At 31.8% G+C, this 19,505-nt stretch overlaps 2 protein-coding genes, 1 long non-coding RNA gene and 1 pseudogene across 4 annotated transcripts; all 4 read right to left on the minus strand.

Moving 5' to 3' along the window:
- Window positions 1-690: 690 nt before the first annotated feature.
- LOC137816068 (metal transporter Nramp2-like) lies at window positions 691-2,570 on the minus strand (annotated as a pseudogene).
- A 1,704-nt stretch (window positions 2,571-4,274) lies between these two features.
- LOC137814384 (serine acetyltransferase 5) lies at window positions 4,275-6,110 on the minus strand. The gene is made up of 2 exons (XM_068617092.1): window positions 5,537-6,110; window positions 4,275-5,029 (listed from the first exon to the last, which is right to left on the minus strand). Exons 1-2 carry the CDS (start codon window positions 5,903-5,905, stop codon window positions 4,538-4,540), a joined length of 861 nt encoding a protein of 286 aa, XP_068473193.1. The 5' UTR covers window positions 5,906-6,110; the 3' UTR covers window positions 4,275-4,537.
- Window positions 6,111-8,771: 2,661 nt separating this feature from the next.
- Window positions 8,772-11,498, minus strand: LOC137814385 (uncharacterized). Of its 2 annotated transcripts, none has more exons than XR_016518862.1 (3): window positions 11,348-11,498; window positions 9,602-9,719; window positions 8,772-8,807 (listed from the first exon to the last, which is right to left on the minus strand). It is a non-coding gene; the product is annotated as an uncharacterized LOC137814385 (long non-coding RNA). The 2 variants fall into 2 exon arrangements; XR_016518860.1 differs by having other exon boundaries at window positions 9,602-9,723.
- A 7,281-nt stretch (window positions 11,499-18,779) lies between these two features.
- Window positions 18,780-19,505, minus strand: LOC137814387 (zinc finger protein ZAT11). Its single transcript, XM_068617094.2, has one exon. It carries the CDS (start codon window positions 19,391-19,393, stop codon window positions 18,887-18,889), a length of 507 nt encoding a protein of 168 aa, XP_068473195.1. The 5' UTR covers window positions 19,394-19,505; the 3' UTR covers window positions 18,780-18,886.

The following is a 19,505-nucleotide window of genomic DNA, read 5'->3' on the forward strand; positions in this document are numbered from 1 at the left end:
CTATTTCCTTAATCCAACCAAAAATATACTAATTAACAAAATCAAACAAATACCTTGACCATCCTTCGCTCATAGTACCAGCACCCATGGTTATGAACAAATCCCACCCGATTGACATTTCTGAAGTACTTTGTAATGATACGTACAATACTGGCAGCATATGGTAATAGTTGACTGCAATACAAATATTGGCAATAAGTAGAGTTCTTTCTCTGACAACAAATAAATACATGAAAGATATATCAGAGGAAAGAACTTGAAAGCCATGCATAGAAACAATACCAGAACACAAAAACAGTGAAGGGTAAACCCTTTGATGATAAGACACATTATAACAGAGATCATTAACAATGGAATTAAAAGTATTGACAACATTATTCTAAAATGTCAAGGTTTGAAGAAGATTACATTTAATTTATCCCAACCATATTTTTTCTCTCTTTTGCCTCTGTTTTCTTTCTTTTTTTTAAGGGAGAGAGAGGCTATCGTGTAGTCATAGACATACCTGCCCGTACACTTTATGATAGCTGTGAGCAATTCCAGCCTACTCGAGTGCAAAACTGGGAGTTCTGAACAAATGTTCTCTTGCTGCTTGGCAGTCATGAATGGCAATGACATTTGTGACAACGAGCCATTTACCATTAGAACCCTATCAACCAGGGCCAATAACAGGCGAACAGGAACATCTACCTAATAATGTGTTGCAATTTGCATTTTGTCATTGTTCTTCCAAAATAAGAATACACAGAACTCACCATCAATTGTAGGAACACATTGTACAAACTAAAAAGTACCTTAGCAGAATATGAATTTGTAAGCATTAGACAACAGCCCAACATAAGGGTAAATACTATCATATATACTGAATCCAAATGCAAATCTACGAACTGCCCAAACCAACTTACCCATATTGCCTCTGAGTTCTGATCAGTTAATATCTTCAATGTAGGCTGAACAACTTTAACAGCACAGGAAGATGATTCTTTCTTGATCTTAGGATATCCACTTAACCTATTTTGTAACAGAGTTAGCACAGGAAGCTGCCAGCTATTTTAATGAAGACAAATCTCACCAGCAATAGGACTAAGAATGGCAGAAAATGTAATACTATAAACAAAATATGAGCGAAATGAAAGAGTCCTTTATCAAACAAGTAAAATCAGAGTTCATAACCAACTTTGGATTTAGATAATGAGAGAGAATGATGCAGGGAAAAAGAAGTATCCTCAAATTATGTGAAAGTGAAATAGCTATTTGGGGCATCACTAATCTACCATTTCTTTTCTTGCCACTGAAAACGAAATACATGCACAACAAAATTGTTTGGCAAAGTTGCCAGCATTCTCATGCATGACTCAAGAGATCTAACTTGATGAGACACAAGTTTGGCATTAAGTCCTGTATACCAAGTCTAATAATCAATAGAGAACTTAGTAGCTTTTGAAGAATAAAATTAGAGCTAAAAGGGTCACTGTTAAATATGAAGAGTCTTACACTTTGCCTTGCTTGGTTATCAAATTCTTGGTATTTGGAACTTATAGCATCATGATAAAAATTACCTAGTAAAAAAATTGGAAAAATTTATACTAAAGGCTTAGATGGAGAGCTTACCTCTACCATAAGTAAGAAGGGGGATAAGTGCAAAAGGAATCTGTATTGCTTGGACCACATTAAGCCATTCATTCAAGGTATCCAATGAACTTTCTGATGTGTTAAAAGCAATTGCACAAATCATAGTTGGAACAATTGCACAACTTCTAGTGATCAATGCCCTCAACCACTTCTTTATATTGAGCTTAAGAAAACCCTCTGTTATAAACTGGCCAGCATATGTGCCAGTTATGGTACTACTTTGGCCAGCTGCTAGTAAACCAATACCCCATATATAGAGAATTGGAAACAACCCTCCCCCATACCTCTCCTCCAGATATTGCCCTGCATTTACCAATCCTATGCCATTGGCCTGTTTTGTACCATAGAACACCCTAGCAAAAACTGTTATCACAGATAGATTGATCACATAAGTGCCACTGAGGACTCAATTGAGTAGTAGTTTAGAGCCTCTTGAACCTGGCCTTTGTTACGGATATCAATGTCCCTTGATTGTACCAATGCAGAATGGAGGAACACATTATGTGGGGTTATCACACCCCACAATTTCCACAGCCTGACGAAGAGTTTCTGAACTAAGTCTTGGGATTAAAAGACCTGCAAGAAGCACCAATATTAAAAGAAATATGAAAATAGTATTAACATCTTTTTGGACATTGGAAATAAGAATGAAATATAATCATCACAAAGACACTAATAATACTAGTATATTTTTACATCATAAAATCAAATGAATGTGCTCAAACTAAGCCATTTGATAAATTTCTACCCATCATTAGTTCTTCTTCGCTGGGTTTTGTATCAAAGAACATCCACGCAAAAGAAAGGCCCATAGTTCCAATGAAAACTGCGAAAACACCTTCCAACTTCCTCACTCCGTAGTTCTCCAGAAATAGAAAGAAGAAACTGTTCAACCAGACACACAAAAATGCAGAATTATAAACAATGAAACACAACATTTATTTATATTTTCATATCATTAAATTAAACATAGTAAACTGATATTTTCTTATCCATGATAATTCAAATTGAATGACTTATAAGGACAAGAACTTGATGAAGTTCTCTATATTTTTGCTATCAAATTCTTAAATTAAGTAATGACATGTGGATTTATTTCTTCAAATTAAACAAACATCTTCACTAAGGAGAATGAGCTCAGCACAATTTTAAGGTTGCTACCTAGTGACATTAGGTTTTAGTTCAATGTTTGAAAACAGCTTCTCCATTTTGAAGGTAAAACTGCATACAATACAACTACCCTCTCCAAATCTACCAGATGGGAGCCTTGTGCACAAGACCACCTCTTGATAAACTCCATTAAGAATATGTAGTGGAATTTTTCCGAAAGAACTCTTATGTTATTGTATTATTTGAGAACTTTAACAGCCATGATAAGAATACCAAAAAGCTTGACACAAGTCTTACAAAAGAATGGTTTAAGTAATTCTAATACATCATCTCATTACAGTAACTGCCGAATTTGTTTTACATTTTCCAAACATTTAGTGCATGCAGAGATATTTTCACTTAATTTTTTGGTATATCATTACACTTTGACTTCCACTTTTTATTTATTATTCACATCTTACATCCAATTGAAAAATAAAAAAGATAAAATATGTACAGTTTTAAATTATAAAATTAGTAAAATTGGAAGTTTAATATGGAATGCATACTCGGTAAAAATCTCTCACGTAAGTTACTTTATCACACATTAGTAATTTGATAATCAATTATATATATATATATTAATTTGATAATTAATTAATAAAAAATAAAAAAATGTGTACTTTTGAGACAGAAGTTGAAACTTCAATTATAAAGATGAAAACTAATAATTTAATGATAAAATATACAATTGAGGGCATAATAAAGAACATAGATATTTATTATTTATTTTTTAACTCTTAACAGTAAATTAATATTAGCTTTTCTTAGTTTTAGAATATCTATCTGTCAAATGGTCCATGCTTGGAGACTAAACTTCATGTATTCTTGGTAATTATTTTTTAATTTAGACTGAGAGAATTCTTGGTGTTTAGTTAGTGCTCAGAAAATTTGTTTCTAAGTTCTACAAATTACCCAAACCAATACAAGTTCTACTCATTAGATTTTAGAGCACGTACTTATACCCATTACATTTTAGAACACTTACTTATATTTTTGAAGTGATTATACTCTATTAGTCAAAATCAAAGTTTCAACCACATTATACAAATACAAATAAATTGATGTTTGAAGTCAAAAATAAATTTCTGAACTTAATGCATGGCCTTGGTGACTGGGGGAAAAAGCAAATCAAACTGTCTTCTCCTTTTTCTCTCTCAACCACAAAATGATTCCAACAGACATGGGACTAAGATCAACCTCGTTTGATTGATTACCAAATCAAAATGAACGAAAGAAAAAGTTACAGAAAGCCTAAGTGAGTTTGTTAAAGAAAGAGAGAACACATGCAAGTTGCTGGGAGTGAAGAAGAAACTATTCAGAAGAAAATTCATGTCAGACTCCTGTGTTGTAAAACCTCGGTAATAGGAAATATTAATAACTGCATAAATACCACCATATCAAGAAGACACCTACATTATAATCCTTGAGCATAAAACGGAATGTTAAAAAAAATTAGAACATAAAACGGAATGTTAAAAAAAAATTAGAACTTAAAACCGAATCCTGGTACCATATCATTAGACTTCAGGCTGTCGAAATTTCAACTCATAATACAGTCAGCATATGTACTCTCAGCAGTAACCAAAGTTTTCATACAGCTGATCATCATACCCTTAATAGAGCCTATCACAGGTTCACTTTTCACACAGTACAAAATCTCAATTGAAACATAAAATTACAAAACTTTAGAACAGCAGAAGAACATGGTATTTCATTTGGAGTATTCATTAACTATTTGATTAACCTTAGAAATTCAAATGATATAATCTGACCACTCAGAGATAAAGGAAGTATGGTCCATGGACTCCCCAGGCACATCCTCATGCTTAGAGGGTGTCTCCTTCCCACCAACCAACCTCGCTGGGTTGCCAACTGCAGTGGTCTGTGGCGGCACGTCAATCAAAACCACCGAGCCAGCACCAACCTTTGCACCTTCCCCAATCTTAATATTTCCCAGAATTGTAGCACCAGCACCAATAAGCACCCCATCCCCAATCTTGGGATGCCTGTCACCACCAACCTTGCCAGTCCCGCCCAGCGTAACATGGTGCAGAATCGACACATTGTTCCCAATCACCGCTGTCTCCCCCACCACCATCCCAGTGGCATGATCAAACAGAATCCCCTTCCCAATCCTCGCCGCCGGGTGAATATCCACCGCAAACACATCAGCAATCCGAGAGTGCAGTGCCAATGCCAACGGCCGCCGCGATTGCCGCCACAACAGGTGTGCCACACGGTGCGCCTGCAAATCCCAATCACACAAACAATTAACCCAATATTCAATAACTAACAAAAGTAAATAATCCATGCACTATTAGTTACTCTGTTCTCCAATTTGTAAATTGTCACCCCAGAAATTGTCATTGACAATCAGAAATGGTAATGAATTATAAACCCAGAAATCGTCATGTCAATAAATTTGTTAACTTCATAATAACTACTTTAGAGATCATGACATACCCATCACAATTTATGATTGCTCAACAACAGTATAATCAAAATTAAACTTATGTAATCAAAACAAAAAACCGTAAACTGTCAACTAATCAAACTTAAATCAAATTGTAAATTATCAAACCAGAAATTGTTATTTTCGATAAGTTTATTAGCATTAACACTAACTTCCCCACAAGTTATATATACATAATTTCTGAGTGAATAATGATGTGCATGGAAATTAAACTGAATTAGATAAAACCTAGAACTGAAGCATTCAGAACCCTAGAATTGATGGGATAAGGAACTCGACCTGGCAGGCGAGGAAGCCTTTGTAATTGAGGAGACAGTGAGAGTACGAGACGCAGGCAGGGTCGCGTTCGCGGGCGGCGCGGAGGTCGGCGACGGCTGCTGAGCGGAGGGAGGGATCGGAGGAGAATGCGTTGAGGAAGAGGTCGTAGAGGAGAGTTGAGAGTAGCGTAGAAGAACAGAGCTTGTTCCCGAGGTGGAACGAGAGAGAACGTTCGAGCGAGGAGTGCGAGAGGATCGTCGAGTAGAGGTAGCTCGCCAGCGCCGGCTCCGACTCGGCGTCGCGGCGCGCCTCCGCCTTGATCTGCGCCCATACCCAGCCCTCGTCGTCGGTCGCAACGGCAACGTGAGCCGCCGGTAGCCCCGTGGGCATTGCTTGGTGATTTGTTGCGATGATGGTGTTGCGTTGAAATTTGTGCGGTTGAGAAAGTGGTGAAAAAAGTGTGGTACAGTGAGAAACAAGTTGATTCTACAAGAAGTGACAAGAAACACACACGCTATTCACGAATCACCGCATTTTCAAACCATTCATATTCATTTGTCCCTTCGCTTGATGTTCCCAATGCAATGTCACCTTTAACTTCAATAAATTATAAATGATATATATACATAGATATGACGTATTAAATAAGAAAAGATTTTTATAAATATTAATGATCACTTTTAATAATACAGAAGGCATTTTTTATCTATCTGGTCAGTATGAAATTTAAAAACTTTCCCCTCAACTCTGAAACATTTAATTTTTGGGATTGAATTTTATTTCTGAGGTCTTCAACACCTTCTCGAGGTACTCGACTTATCGGTCAAGTTAAACTTTACGTCTACACAGACTTATCGGTCAATTAGTCCTTAAAAGATTTTGTTCATGAGCTGTTGGTAGATCGTCTTAGTGTTTTTGAGGCCAAACAATATGACTTCGTAGTAGTAGTTGACATCGACCGTCACGAATGTCGTATTCTCTTTGTCCCGAGGGTGCATGCTTATCTGGTTATATAGCCAGAGTAAGCGTCCAGGAAACTAAGAATCTTATGATCGGCCGCTCCATCCACTAGTTGGTCGATGTTGGGGAGTGGATATGAATCATTCGGGCACGCACTGTTCAGGTTTATGCAGTCCACGCACATCCTCCAATTACCGTTCGACTTGGTGACCATAACGATGTTGGTCAACCAAGTTGTATATCGAGCCTCACGTATAAACCCGATCGATAGAAGTTTCTCGACCTCTGCCTTAGCTGTTAGACGCTTCTCATCGCCGTAGTCTCTCTTCTTCTGCGCGATCGGTCGCGCTTCCTTGAATAGTGACAACTTGTGGGTGATGATGTCTGGGCTTACTCCCGGCATATCAGACAGTGTCCACGCAAACAGATCTACATTCTTCTTGAGCGTGGCATGCATTATCTCGGCCTCGGCAGCCGCCATGGCCGTGCCGACACAAGTATCGTGCTCCTCGTCCAGAATGGCTACTTGTCGTAGTTCTTCCCTAACCTCCAACCTATCCTTAGTCGTTCGGGGGTCAAGGTCTACCAAAGTGACTGTGGGTTTTACCGGTATCACTACAAAAAAACGTGTATAATGCGGCGGTTATTTTCGTAAAAACTGGCGTTTTTAACCGCCGCATTATACGTCTGTGACGGTACCGCATACCGCCAGAATTCTTGCCGCCACAAAGTTTAATGTGGCGGTCAATTAAGAACCGTTGTAGCAGACGCCATATTATGCATTGTATAAAGTGGCGGTTTTAAGCGTGTAATTGACGTCAGTTATAAATGTCGTAATTTTAAAACTGGGTACACCAATTCTAACGTAAATAGTGGCAGTTTTAACCGCCACTTAATACGATATAATATGAATTTAATTTAAATTTTAATATTTATAATAATTAATTTAATTTCGTTTTATAATTTGATTTCATAATATTATTTCATTTTATATTATAATTAAATTTAAGTACGCAATTAAATTTCATAATATAATTAAATTATAAGATAAATTAATTTTATAATAAAATTATACCTCATAATATAATTAAAATTGATAAATATAATAATAAGAAATGATTTTATTCATTCATTAAGATAACAAAGTTTATAATGTCAAACTAATCCAAAAAACAATTAAATTAAATTGTCAAGATGTAAATTTTATTTGAATATATTACAACTAATGTCATAGTCATAGTCCTAATTCTAATTTGTCTTGTTGCCTCCACTTGATCCAATAATATTCTGGTTAAGTGATGAAGTACGACTTTCATCATCCGGTGCTTGAAATTAATTAAAATATGTTTAGAGTTAATTTTCAAATTTTAAAAAATAAATGAATTATTTTAGAAAAGAGAGAAAGAAAAAATAACATGTGACAAATTAATTATTTAAAATAGGAGGAAAGTGAAGCTTGCAACAAAGAAAGTTGTAGATGGAATAACTACATAGCAAATGAAATCAGTGTTATATATTAATATATCTAATTCAGGTAACAGGTAAGGGTCTAGACATGTATGCATACTCAACCTTTGTCGTTTCAATTTCAAATTAGGTAAGCTCCCATTGTATTCCTCGTTTTCAAAGGCCAGTGGACCTGCAAACTAATTTGTTATAAGGAATAAATTGAAACAAATAAAAAAAATTTAAAGGATAAATTAGTCACTTTAAAAAATAATCTTTCAAAAATACTTTAAAATATAGCAAAGAATTGGAATTAAAATTAAAAATAAATATTAATTATTGTTAGTATTATAATAGTAATAGAGAAATTTTATGTTTATTAACTGTCATTCATCATAACAATAATAATCCATCAATGGAATTAAATCATAATCCTAGATATTGTTGCAAAGGAAATGCAAAAGAATGCAGCATTTCAAACTAGTTTGAAAAATCTATCTTGGAGCCGTTAGGACCAGTTCTTGGAGTGTCTTAAGCCGCTCACTTATTACAAACATTCTATCAGCATTGAGCTTATATTTAAGTTTTCTTAATTTGCAATCAAAACATGGAACATATATGCGACATACATAATTTAACTTAGGTTTGAAGTAATTAAGCAAACCTTGGCAGCAACATTTTGAGGATCCTTGAGTGGGCTTGACTTTGGTTTTGTTGCTTTACTTGTAGTTGTGCATGGCTTCTTGGCATTGGCAGCTTGCATGGTCTCTCCCTATAAACACCAAAATCATTCTTCCATTCTAATTAATTTAATGTACTTCTTATGGATGCTGCCACAAGAGCAATTCTTGTTCTTGTTATGACTCCTAATTAATCCAAAGAAGTCCTGATTCACAAAATGATTCAGATTAGTGCATAAAATACAATAATCACCTTACACACTATATTGATAGCTTGTATTAAAAGAGTAGGGTAAGAATATTCAAATGTACATTATAATCCATAGAATCTGGAAGAAATGACAAACTACCATAAGTACTGTTACTCTACTTCTTTTTCCCACTCATACGGTTACTCTGCATCATCATGATATGGGAAGGTGTCACAATCACACATGCCCACGAGAATCTAATCAATTACCACTACCTATTTTCCTACCAAATGTTACCATCTCTATTACCAACTACATTGTAGCCCTACACAAATTCTAACACTTTCCTCAATTAGTTTACTTCAATTCACAAAAATTCCTAAGGTTATAAGTTTTAAAGCAGATCAAAGAAATAGAGAAAAGGGAAAAAACACTAGCAGATTTGATCTAAGTTATAAATCTGACAAAGAGTAAGAAATTGTTGTCATGTTGTATCTTTTTTGGCTAGTGTTTGGACTTCTTCGTCGGTAAGCTTGTTGCCATGGAGAACCTTCTTGATTCTATCTAAGGTTGTTATGCGAATGTATTAAGAGAGAATGTGTGTGCCAGAAAGAGAGAGAAAGGAAAGAGAACAGAGAGTGTGAATGAACTAGAAAAACATAAGAGAACGCATTTTTAATAATCTTCAGACAGTGTTTTAATAATTAATTGCTGCAAACATATACTAGCAGATCAATTCAAATCAAAACAATCATTAATCAAAATGGTGATCAGTGCAACAAATAGGTGAGGGGTTTGAAGACACTTACTACTTCCAAATAGGTAGGAGCTAGTCTTCTTGTAATAACGAGCAAGACGGTGGATTCTGCGCTCCACGAGAATCAACCTAAACTTGGAGTCCTTGTCCTTTCTATTCCTCTCCAGATGCTTCCTAATTGAAACTGCCTTCTTAATCAAATGGTCAAGTGCCCTATCTAGGTGCAATAAGCACCCCCATTCACTTTATTCCCAAGTGAAGACAGAAAGTAATGAAAAAAGAAACCCCAACAAAATTAAAAAATAACTTCATTTTAAAATATAATTATTATTCTTACAGTTTTATGAGTCTTTTAGTAATGTTATTAGATTGTGCTAGTACTAGTTACTTACTAATTTTTTAGTATGTGAATGGCATTAGATATATCTATATTCGTACAAGACACAATTCATGCTTTAACAACAAACACAAGCCAAATCCCGAGAGTCAATTAAGCTTTATTCACCACCACAAACCTAGTGTAGTCACTGCGTTAAATTCCCATGCCCCATCCTAATTTTCATATTCAGTATACTTAACTTTCTGTCGGTATGGGAAAACTGAATACACTCCTATATTTTCGAAGGTATTATCTTCTTTTACCAAAGGCATTTATAAATTTCATTTTACTATCCTATTTTTTTATTATACTATTATAACAAATACTTTCTTTGTATTGTGCTATCTATTGTAATATAAAAATTGTCCACCCGACACCACCTATTGGTTGGACAGTACATTGGAGCTAACTTTTTTCTCCCAGCTCTTATTTTAATTTTATTTAAAAACTATGCAGAGCACATACACTCTCTTGTTTGATAATAAACTTCATGCTGAATAACAACATTCAGGAAACATACTAGTAGGTAGGTATATGAAAGTATTATCAGTATGTTTTCATAAAGTTCACTTTTGTTGAATCTAACTAATAAGTGTCATAAAAAGCGGGTTTTGATACATTTTACGGTGGGCAGTTGCAACCTATATAAGAGTGATTAATTTTTTTGTTCGGTCCTGCTGGTCCAGGATTTTGGATCCACCATAGGGTGACATAGGTAGTGGAATTTTCTCCCGTCCTGTGCACATCTATTCAGACCTTTTTTCTACATATACAAATTGTTGAGTCAAAATATACACTCAAGCCTTATTTCTAAAAGTCAATAATCTCAAGTTAGTATTAAAGTAGGCCTTGGTAGTCACTGCCTATTCACACAATAACAACCCAACTGGCTTAACAATTGAAACTGTGACAACGTACGCCTTAGCTATTGAAACAGTTATCTCCCTGAATCTTGATCGATAACTTACAAGACAAAATGGCTTGAATTGATGTAAATATTGTCCTACAGTATTGTTCTGTCAATAGGCTTTCTCTCTTTCTCACTCATTCATCACACTTGGTAGTTCCTATACAATATGCAACTATCAATACACATAACTATCGCAACTCGATCTAAAATAGCTCAAGGATTGGAATAAACCAAGCATCGGTATATATGCATTATTCAACAAGACAACCTTACCCAATTATGTCCATAAGAACTAAAATGTGTTGTTTGTTGTACAGACAATGGATTATCCCTCTTTTCGGCTAAAATATACATAGATAAAAAAATACATCATGGACATACATGGTCAAGAGAAAAGGGAAATTAATGAAGAGCATCTTGATATCAACCAGTATTCTCAATAGTAACCAGCTCTTAATCAGGCTAACAACAATTAAGGACAGGAAAAATTTGTGTAGTCAATGCATTACCTATTCAAGTTTTCAATCACGAACATACCATCCACCATCAAAAGATATGTAAGCTTTGGTCAGGATTTGCACCACTTCCATCCAGCAGAATTCCAGGTTTGTTAATACTATCAAACTGCATTTTATTTTTTGAAAATAAAAATCTACAAGATATTACATCATCTTATCTCTATATTAATGATTCATTCAAGAACTACGGAAAAAAATATGATTTGATGATGATAGCCACTTGGGGAAGCCAAATGTTTCGCGTTACTTATTCTTTTAGCAATCGACTTAATGGGGTTTTAACAGAAACTTTATCTGTTCAATATGTTTTTCAATTCAACTTTCAACTATCTTTTCTGTTCATTCACTCAAATTACCAGCAGAGAATTATACCTTGGAATTTTAGGCTGCTCTAATTTTGCATTTGAAAGAGATATTGCATTTTCTTAGAACTCAAAATGAGTTTTAGAATTCTCTCACTTGCCTCTGTGATAACTTGCTTTAATTGCTCGAAAATCAGAACTCGAGTCAGGAAACTCTTTCTCCCCTACCGCCTCTGTGATAACTTTTTAGCTACCTAGTAAAAAGATGAAACACATAATGAAATACACAAATAGAATCACATGACAAATCCTAAACATCAAACAAAGCCGATGGTCGGCATTGATAAGAGAACGCGCGAGCATTTAATTACCTTCAAATTGGTTCCGTGTAGAGGCAGAGAGAGTAGGGTTTTGTGAGGTAGAGAGCGTTAGGGTTCGTATGGAGGCAGAGAGCGTTAGGGTTCATGTGAGGCAGACATCGCAAGGGTTCGTGTGAGGCAGAGAGCGCTAGGTTCGTGTGGAAGCAGCGAACGCTAAGGTTCGTGTGAGGCAGAGAGCGCTAGGTTCGTGTGGAAGCAGCGAGCACTAGGGTTCATGTGAGGCAGACATCGCTAGGGTTTGTGTGAGGCAGCGAGCGTTAGGGTTCGTGTGAGGCAGCGAGCGCTAGGGTTCATGTGAGTGTGAGGCAGAGAGAAGGACGAGAGTGAAAGCATTAGAGTTAGGGTTCACTCTGATTTTCAAAATGAAATTAAAAAAAAAATTTATTTTCTTAACTTTAAAAAAAAAATTATTTTAAATCATGTTAAAAATGTGAATATAGGAATAAAGGAATAAAACAAGTTTTCAGAAAGAAAATTATGACAGTTAAAAATGACATAATTTGAAAGATAATTATGGCGGTTAATGAAATGACGTATTATACTGAAATTTGTGGCAGTTATTAATAACCGCCATATTAAAACCGCCACTTTTTACACATTTTTTTGTAGTGTATCAACATTTCTTAAAGGGTGTTTGAAGGATTAATGTTTTGCCTTCGGCTCATCTTGTTGCTTGAAGGGCACTGGAAAACAAGATCGCAACCAAAGTAAATTTGGTCAGACGAGGGATTGTAGTTGAAGATATCATGTGTAGCTTGTGGAGGGAAAAAGATAGGAATTTTCTTCATCTGATTTTTGGTTGTCATTTCGCTTGGTTAGCGTGGAGTCTCTGTTAAGCGTGGTTAGGGTTGAGGTTGGTTGATTCTTGTAATCCTCATTATCATTTTCTATAGTTTAACCCGAGTAAGGCTTTTAATGACATCAATTTAGTATTGGGAAATGTTTAGATTGTGGTGGTTAGTGAAATATGGCACGTTAGGAACAAGGTTGTCTTTGAAGGTGGAGTAACAAATCATTCAAAGGCTTTTTCTTTGGCTCAATTGAATGTTTGATCTTGGATATCCTCTAAAATTTCATTTGCTTATTTTTCTTATTTAGATTGGTGTATTGAACCTTTGGTTTGTCTACGCTCGATAGTTTTGATTTTAACTTGTTGGTTTATGGTTTTTGAGAATTTTGGTAGGCTCAGAGTTCTTTAATTGGTTTTCTGTTGACTGACTGTTTTTAGTAAGTTGTATAAGGGTTGATTCATTCCTAAAGTATTCTATATTTATTTATTCATTATTGCTGATAAAAGAAAAATCAATCCCAAGACAAAATGAGTGAGGATTTGGCATTGATATAATAATCATTACAAGAAAAACATGAAATAGAAACCAATTTTAGAAACAAAAAATAATTAGTCGCTATAGTAACTAAATTAGAGACCATTTTAGAAACTAAAAAAAATGGTTTCTAAATTAGTTTCTATTATTGTTAAATGGTTTTTAAATTGGTATCTAATTAGCAACCAAGGTTTTAACTACCAATTATTTAGTTTCTAAATTTGGTAGCAAAAACCTTGGTTGCTAATTAGATACCAATTTAAAAAACCAAAAATTTTTTACTCTTTGAAATGGTATCTAATATAATTACTGTAATAACTAATTATTTTTTATCACTAAAAATTAATTTTTATTTCATAATTTTTTTGTAGTGAATCAGCTTTTGTTTTAGTGATATTAAACTCATTTGTGGTACACCTACCTCATCCCTCCACCACGGCACTCTTCTTCATCTTTTCTTCAGCTAATTGCTCCCCTCTAAAAATCCCTTCATCAAAACATCAACCAGCCCTTACCTAGCTAGACAAGGAGTTAAATTGCCCCTCCTATAACATGAATAAATCATAGTAGTTAAGGATGCATACACCATTCGAATATGGAAAATCAGTTAGATGTTCCTTCGAAATAATTCATAACCATATCTTAGTTGTATTAATATCTTAGGTGTATTAATGTAAAAATCTTTTCATATATTTTTTTTCTATCAATAATAAATAAATAAATTAAAAAAAACATTTATGGATATCCCAACTTTTACACAAGAAACAGTAGCACAATCTCCTTACGAAATGAGTAAGAGTTCTTAGCAACTTGATATTTGGATAGTGTGGAACCTAAAGTCTCAGCCAAGGTTATATTATCCAGAGATGTTTAAAAGATAACCTCCATACAAAATTTAATTCCAAGAAGAGGAATGACCGGTTACTCTGACGTGAAGTGCCCCATGAGTGGTGGATAAAATTTGGAAAAGATGCTACTTGGGTCTTGGTAGGGTGATGTCATTTCCATGTAACATAAATACATCACTTTTGGCAACATGATTTAAGAATGGAATATAAGATAAAAGGGAGTATTAGTACATTATGTGTGAAACAATATGGAATATTTGGACGAAAATAAATATCATTCTTTAGAAACGAGTCATTTGATGAAAGTGTGGGTGGAAGTGAACTTTGGGGTGTTGTTGGGATTGACAGAGATGTTCATACTAGGAGGTATAAATAAGGTTTAGCCAATGTTTTTGCTGGTGATTTTTTGGTGTCTGTTGGTATGTATATCCGTTACAGAGTTATTTTTATAAAAGTTGGTATGAAATGCTCTAATTTATTAAATTTATTGATATCGAAAATGAGATTGTAATAAAATGTATATATTTTTAATCATTTTAATGATATGCGTAGTGTTTCAGATATCAATTTTGGATGGTGGAACACGCCAATACATTTCTTGTAGTTGGATATAAATTTGAGAGGTAGAAATACATTTCTTCACAGTTGGCGTGATTGTTTGTCCTTTATCAGTAAAGTTCCTTGTAGCTGAGTATGCTATTGGTATATTGTAATGATAATGGTTTACTAGTATCTAAACTCTTATATTTTTTTCTTTCCCGTGATCTTTCATAAATTGTCCTCAATATATAAGGTTATGTTTATTTTCTAAATCTCTGAATTTCCAATACTAAAAAAATTTATTAATTTATTGACGAAAAATTATTGGGAAATAAAAAATTTATAATATTTTGTATATTTGTCGGTAAAAATTTCTCAGTAAATTAACACTAATCAATATTTATTGATAAAATCTATATTAATATAATTTATCAGTAATTCAACGCAAATTAATATTTACCATAATATCTGTTAATAATAGGATATTAATATTATCGGTTGATATTATTTTTCGGTAATTAGATACTTGATAAATTCCATAATATTAATTAAAATAATAATAATAAAATAATTATATTATTGTAATTTTTTAATCTTAATAATATTTGTTTATAATCATAATACTAATAATTTTTATTTTTATGAATATATAATAAAATAAGAATATTAATTTAATAAATTGATGTAATAATAATAACAATAATAAAAATAATATTAAAAATAATTATGTTAATAATTATTATAATAACATTAATAATAATTTATGATAATTGTAATGTTAATAATGTTATTTTATATTAATATATATTAAATAGAAATATTAATTTAGTAGTTTATAATAGATTCTCTTATTTTGTGTACATATTTATTTTTTTCAATTTTATCTTTATAATTTTAAAGTATCATAAATTTAAATTTTAAAATATGAATTTTAAAAAAAAAAACTAGAAAACTCTGAATTTTAAACCGAAAATTTAAAATTAAAAAAAAAAACTAGAAAACACAGTATTTTTAAAATAAAATTTTAAATTTTAAATAAAACTGACAATATATAAGAGGATTCCTTGGCATTTTTATCAATTTTTTATTATTTTAAAATATGACAAATTTAAATTCAAAAAAATTGAATTGAAAAAGTACATAAATTATGTTTTCTACTTTTTATTTATATAAAAATTTTATATTAGGCATCACTATAAAAAATTATGTTTTCTACTTAAATAATATAAATATATTTAATTTTTTTTATAATTTAATAAATATAAATATAAAAAATATAACAAAAAAATTTACTTGAATGAATATACTTTATACACATTTTTAATACTAATATTTATTTGATCTTCCAGAATTTATTATTAAAAATTAATATTTTTTCTTTAAAATATATGTAAAAAAATTTACAATAACATTTGTAAATTTATTATATATTAATTAAAAATTTATTAAAAAATATAATGTAATAATATTATATAAAAATATTTAAAAATACAAACACAAGGACACCTTCTGCTAATAATAATAATAATAATAAAGATAATAATAATAATTTTAATAATAATAATAATAATAATTATTATTATTATTATTATTATTATAATTATGATAATAAATATAATAATAATATTAATAATTTTCTTATTAATAATAATTTATGATGATAATAATAATACTAACAATTTTATTTTATATTAATACATATTAACATAAAATATTAATTTAATAAAAATATTATTAATATTAATTTTTATGATATTAATAATAATAATAATAATAATAATAATAATAATAATAATAATAATAATAATATCAATAATGTTAGTAATAATAATAGTGATAATCTTAATAAGAAAAATAATAATAATAATAATAAAAAGAATAATAATAATATTAACAAGAATAATAATTATAATATTAATAAGAATAATAATTACAATATTAATATTAATTAGAATAAAAATTATAATATTAATAAAAATAATAATTATAATAATAATAATAATTATTATAATAATAGTAATAATAATAATAGTAATAATATGATTACTAAATAATTTTGATCTAGATATCTTATGTTGTGAGTAAACCTGATTTGATTCCTGACTGAGTTTAAGTCTGCTATATATGGATTACTGGTTGGCTGCTGCTGAATTGTAAGCAGGCCTCTTCAAATGTCTGCTTCAATTTGCTTATTACATTTCTAATTCTCATCTTCTGCCCATATTCTCACCTAAGAGCTATCATTTTTCAGTCATTTTTTTTTCAACTTGCTTGACAATTGTTTCAGTTGTCTTTTCCTTTTTCAACAATATCAACTCTAGGTATTGAGTAACTTTTTTTTTTATCTTATTATTTTAATAGTTTTTCTTTTGTTTACCTTGTAACTCTTTGAATTTTTGTTAACTATTTTAGGAACACCAATTTTCAACAGTGGTTAAGTTTAAGTTTGCGAACAATTTTTTTTAAAACTATTTTTGTTTTACTCTTTTTTATTATTTTCTACTTTTATAATAGTAGGCAAGTTTATGATTATGCTAGTTGATGTCGTGGATGGTTTCAGTGTGCGGTTGGTTGATGTAAGGGAAGAGTCAAACCACTGAAGTGGTTGAAGATTACATTGTAGGCAGTGTGCAGATCCAATGCAGCATGTAGCTGCAGCGGAATTTATTCCAACACCTAAGGCTAATTGAAATCAATGTTTTCTGGATCTGCTATGCTGGTGCAGCTTTTTTACAAAGAGGGTGCTCATTTGGTTTGCCTTTGTGATGAGTCAATGTATCTTTATATGAAACACTGGTCTTCAAGTAGCACAGGTTAAGTTTAGGCTTTTAAATGAGAGTTGGGGGCAGGTTATACTTTTTTAGTGTGTTTATGATTTTTAGTTTTTTTTAAGAATGAATTGTATCTTAAGAAGTCTCGTAAGGTTTCTTAGTATACGTTAGGACATTCCTTAAATATTTCTTTTATTTATATAATTTTTTTAATAAAAATATTATGTTAGTCATGGTAAGAAAATCATGAAATATAAACTAATTTTTATAGAGAAAAAAATAATTAGTTATTATAGTTGTTAACATATTTAGTTTTTCTATTTTAAGTTATTGGGTTTTGTTTGTTTGGTCCAACTTTTCTTTTCTGTTTTAGTTAAGTCTGAGTCTTTTTCTTATATATACACCATGTATTTTACTTTATAATATACAAGTAAATAAGAATTTCTTTTGTATTTTTTTCTCTGTTTTTATCTCTTTTATGCTTAAGTCATTGTCTTTTTTTCATTTGCAATTAGGGTTCATCATAACCTCCCTTTCTCCATTGCGATCTCGTGCGTTCCATTTGATGCACCACATCAGACAAGGAATATTCATCTTCATTAACTGTAATAATAGTGACTAAATTAGAAATCATTTTAGAAACTAAAAAAAATTTGGTTTCTCAATTAGTTTCTATTATTGTTAAATAGTTTTTAAATTAATATCTAATTAGCTACCAAGATATTAACTACCAATTATTTATATTCTAAATTTGGTAGCTAATTAGATATCAATTTAGAAATTATTTAACAATAATAAAAACTAATTTAGAAAAAGAAAAATAGTCTTTAAAATGCTATATAATCTAGTCACTATAATAACTAATTATTTTTTATCTAAAATTGATTTTTATTTCATGATTTTCTTTTCTAATAAATGTTTTTTTTTTTTAACTTGTCTTCCAACTGAATATGTTTTTGTCCTCATTTTCTAGGAACATGGATTCTCAAATGTGGGTAAGCTTTTTTTAACCATTTTTCAACTTGCCCTACAATTGTTTAGGTTTTCGTCCCCTTTTAAGTAACATTGAGTAAGATTTGCTCTTTTTTACAGTTTTTTGTTGTTGTTTCTGTCACTTTTTTAAGTGTTTTTTTTTCTTTTATGAACTTGCCTTACAGCTATTTCTGTTTCTGTATTATCTTTTTGAAAAACAAATGTGGATAAATTCAACAAAATTATTGTTGTAATTATTTTTCATCTAATATATTAATAATCACCTTAAAAAATTGAAAGAATGCATTGCAGGAATTCAATAGGAAAATAAAATAATGGTAACTATAATACAAATTCTGAAAAGAAGAAAACTAAAACTAATTGCAAAACGATCAGACTAGGGCACCAACATTTGGTGCCATCTTTCCAAACAATAACTTGAAGTCATTCTCTAACGGTGTTAGGTTCAAGTCCATGCACATACCCCTGGAGCTATTGGATCTTTTCAAAACTGGTACTTGTGCAACATGGTTAATTGGAGAAAAATGGTCTTTGATGGAAGCTCTATGTCTTCTCATGTGGCCTCCAAGTGCCTGTCCCAATGAGAATTCTTGTCCACAAATGGTACACTCGTGCATTTTGGGTTTATTAATTCCCAAACTTAGAGACATAGCATCTGCTTTGTGTTCATACCCCTCAAGTTTCGACCTTTTGTGGCTAGCCCTATGGCCACCCAATGCTTGAAAGGACGAGAACTTTCTGTTGCATGTCTTGCATTCAAATTCCACACCCTCAACATATTTTGGTTGTAACTTCTTTTGTTGGGGGCAAGACAGAAGCATTAGACAATTTGCCAAATCTATGGTTGCTAACCCATCCATTTCTCTCTGTCTCTTCATGGTTAATTGATGAGAGTGTTTGAGAAAGAGTTTAGACTGATATGATGTGATTGGTGAGAAGATGGGATTTGTGAGTAAAAGATGAACATGGAGGTTTATATTTATAAAGCTC

Source organism: Phaseolus vulgaris, chromosome 1 (assembly GCF_051622355.1).
Source record: "Phaseolus vulgaris cultivar YP4 chromosome 1, ASM5162235v1, whole genome shotgun sequence".
Classification (NCBI taxonomy): domain Eukaryota; kingdom Viridiplantae; phylum Streptophyta; class Magnoliopsida; order Fabales; family Fabaceae; genus Phaseolus; species Phaseolus vulgaris.

Bases quoted from the DNA above. Each gene is read 5' to 3' on its own strand.
- LOC137814384 (XM_068617092.1), bottom strand. From the start codon at position 5,905: ATGCCCACGGGGCTACCGGCGGCTCACGTTGCCGTTGCGACCGACGAC. The intron at 5,030-5,536 runs GTCGAGTTCCTT...TGGGATTTGCAG, and splicing joins AAGGCTTCCTCGCCTGCCAG to GCGCACCGTGTGGCACACCT.
- LOC137814387 (XM_068617094.2), bottom strand. From the start codon at position 19,393: ATGAAGAGACAGAGAGAAATGGATGGGTTAGCAACCATAGATTTGGCA.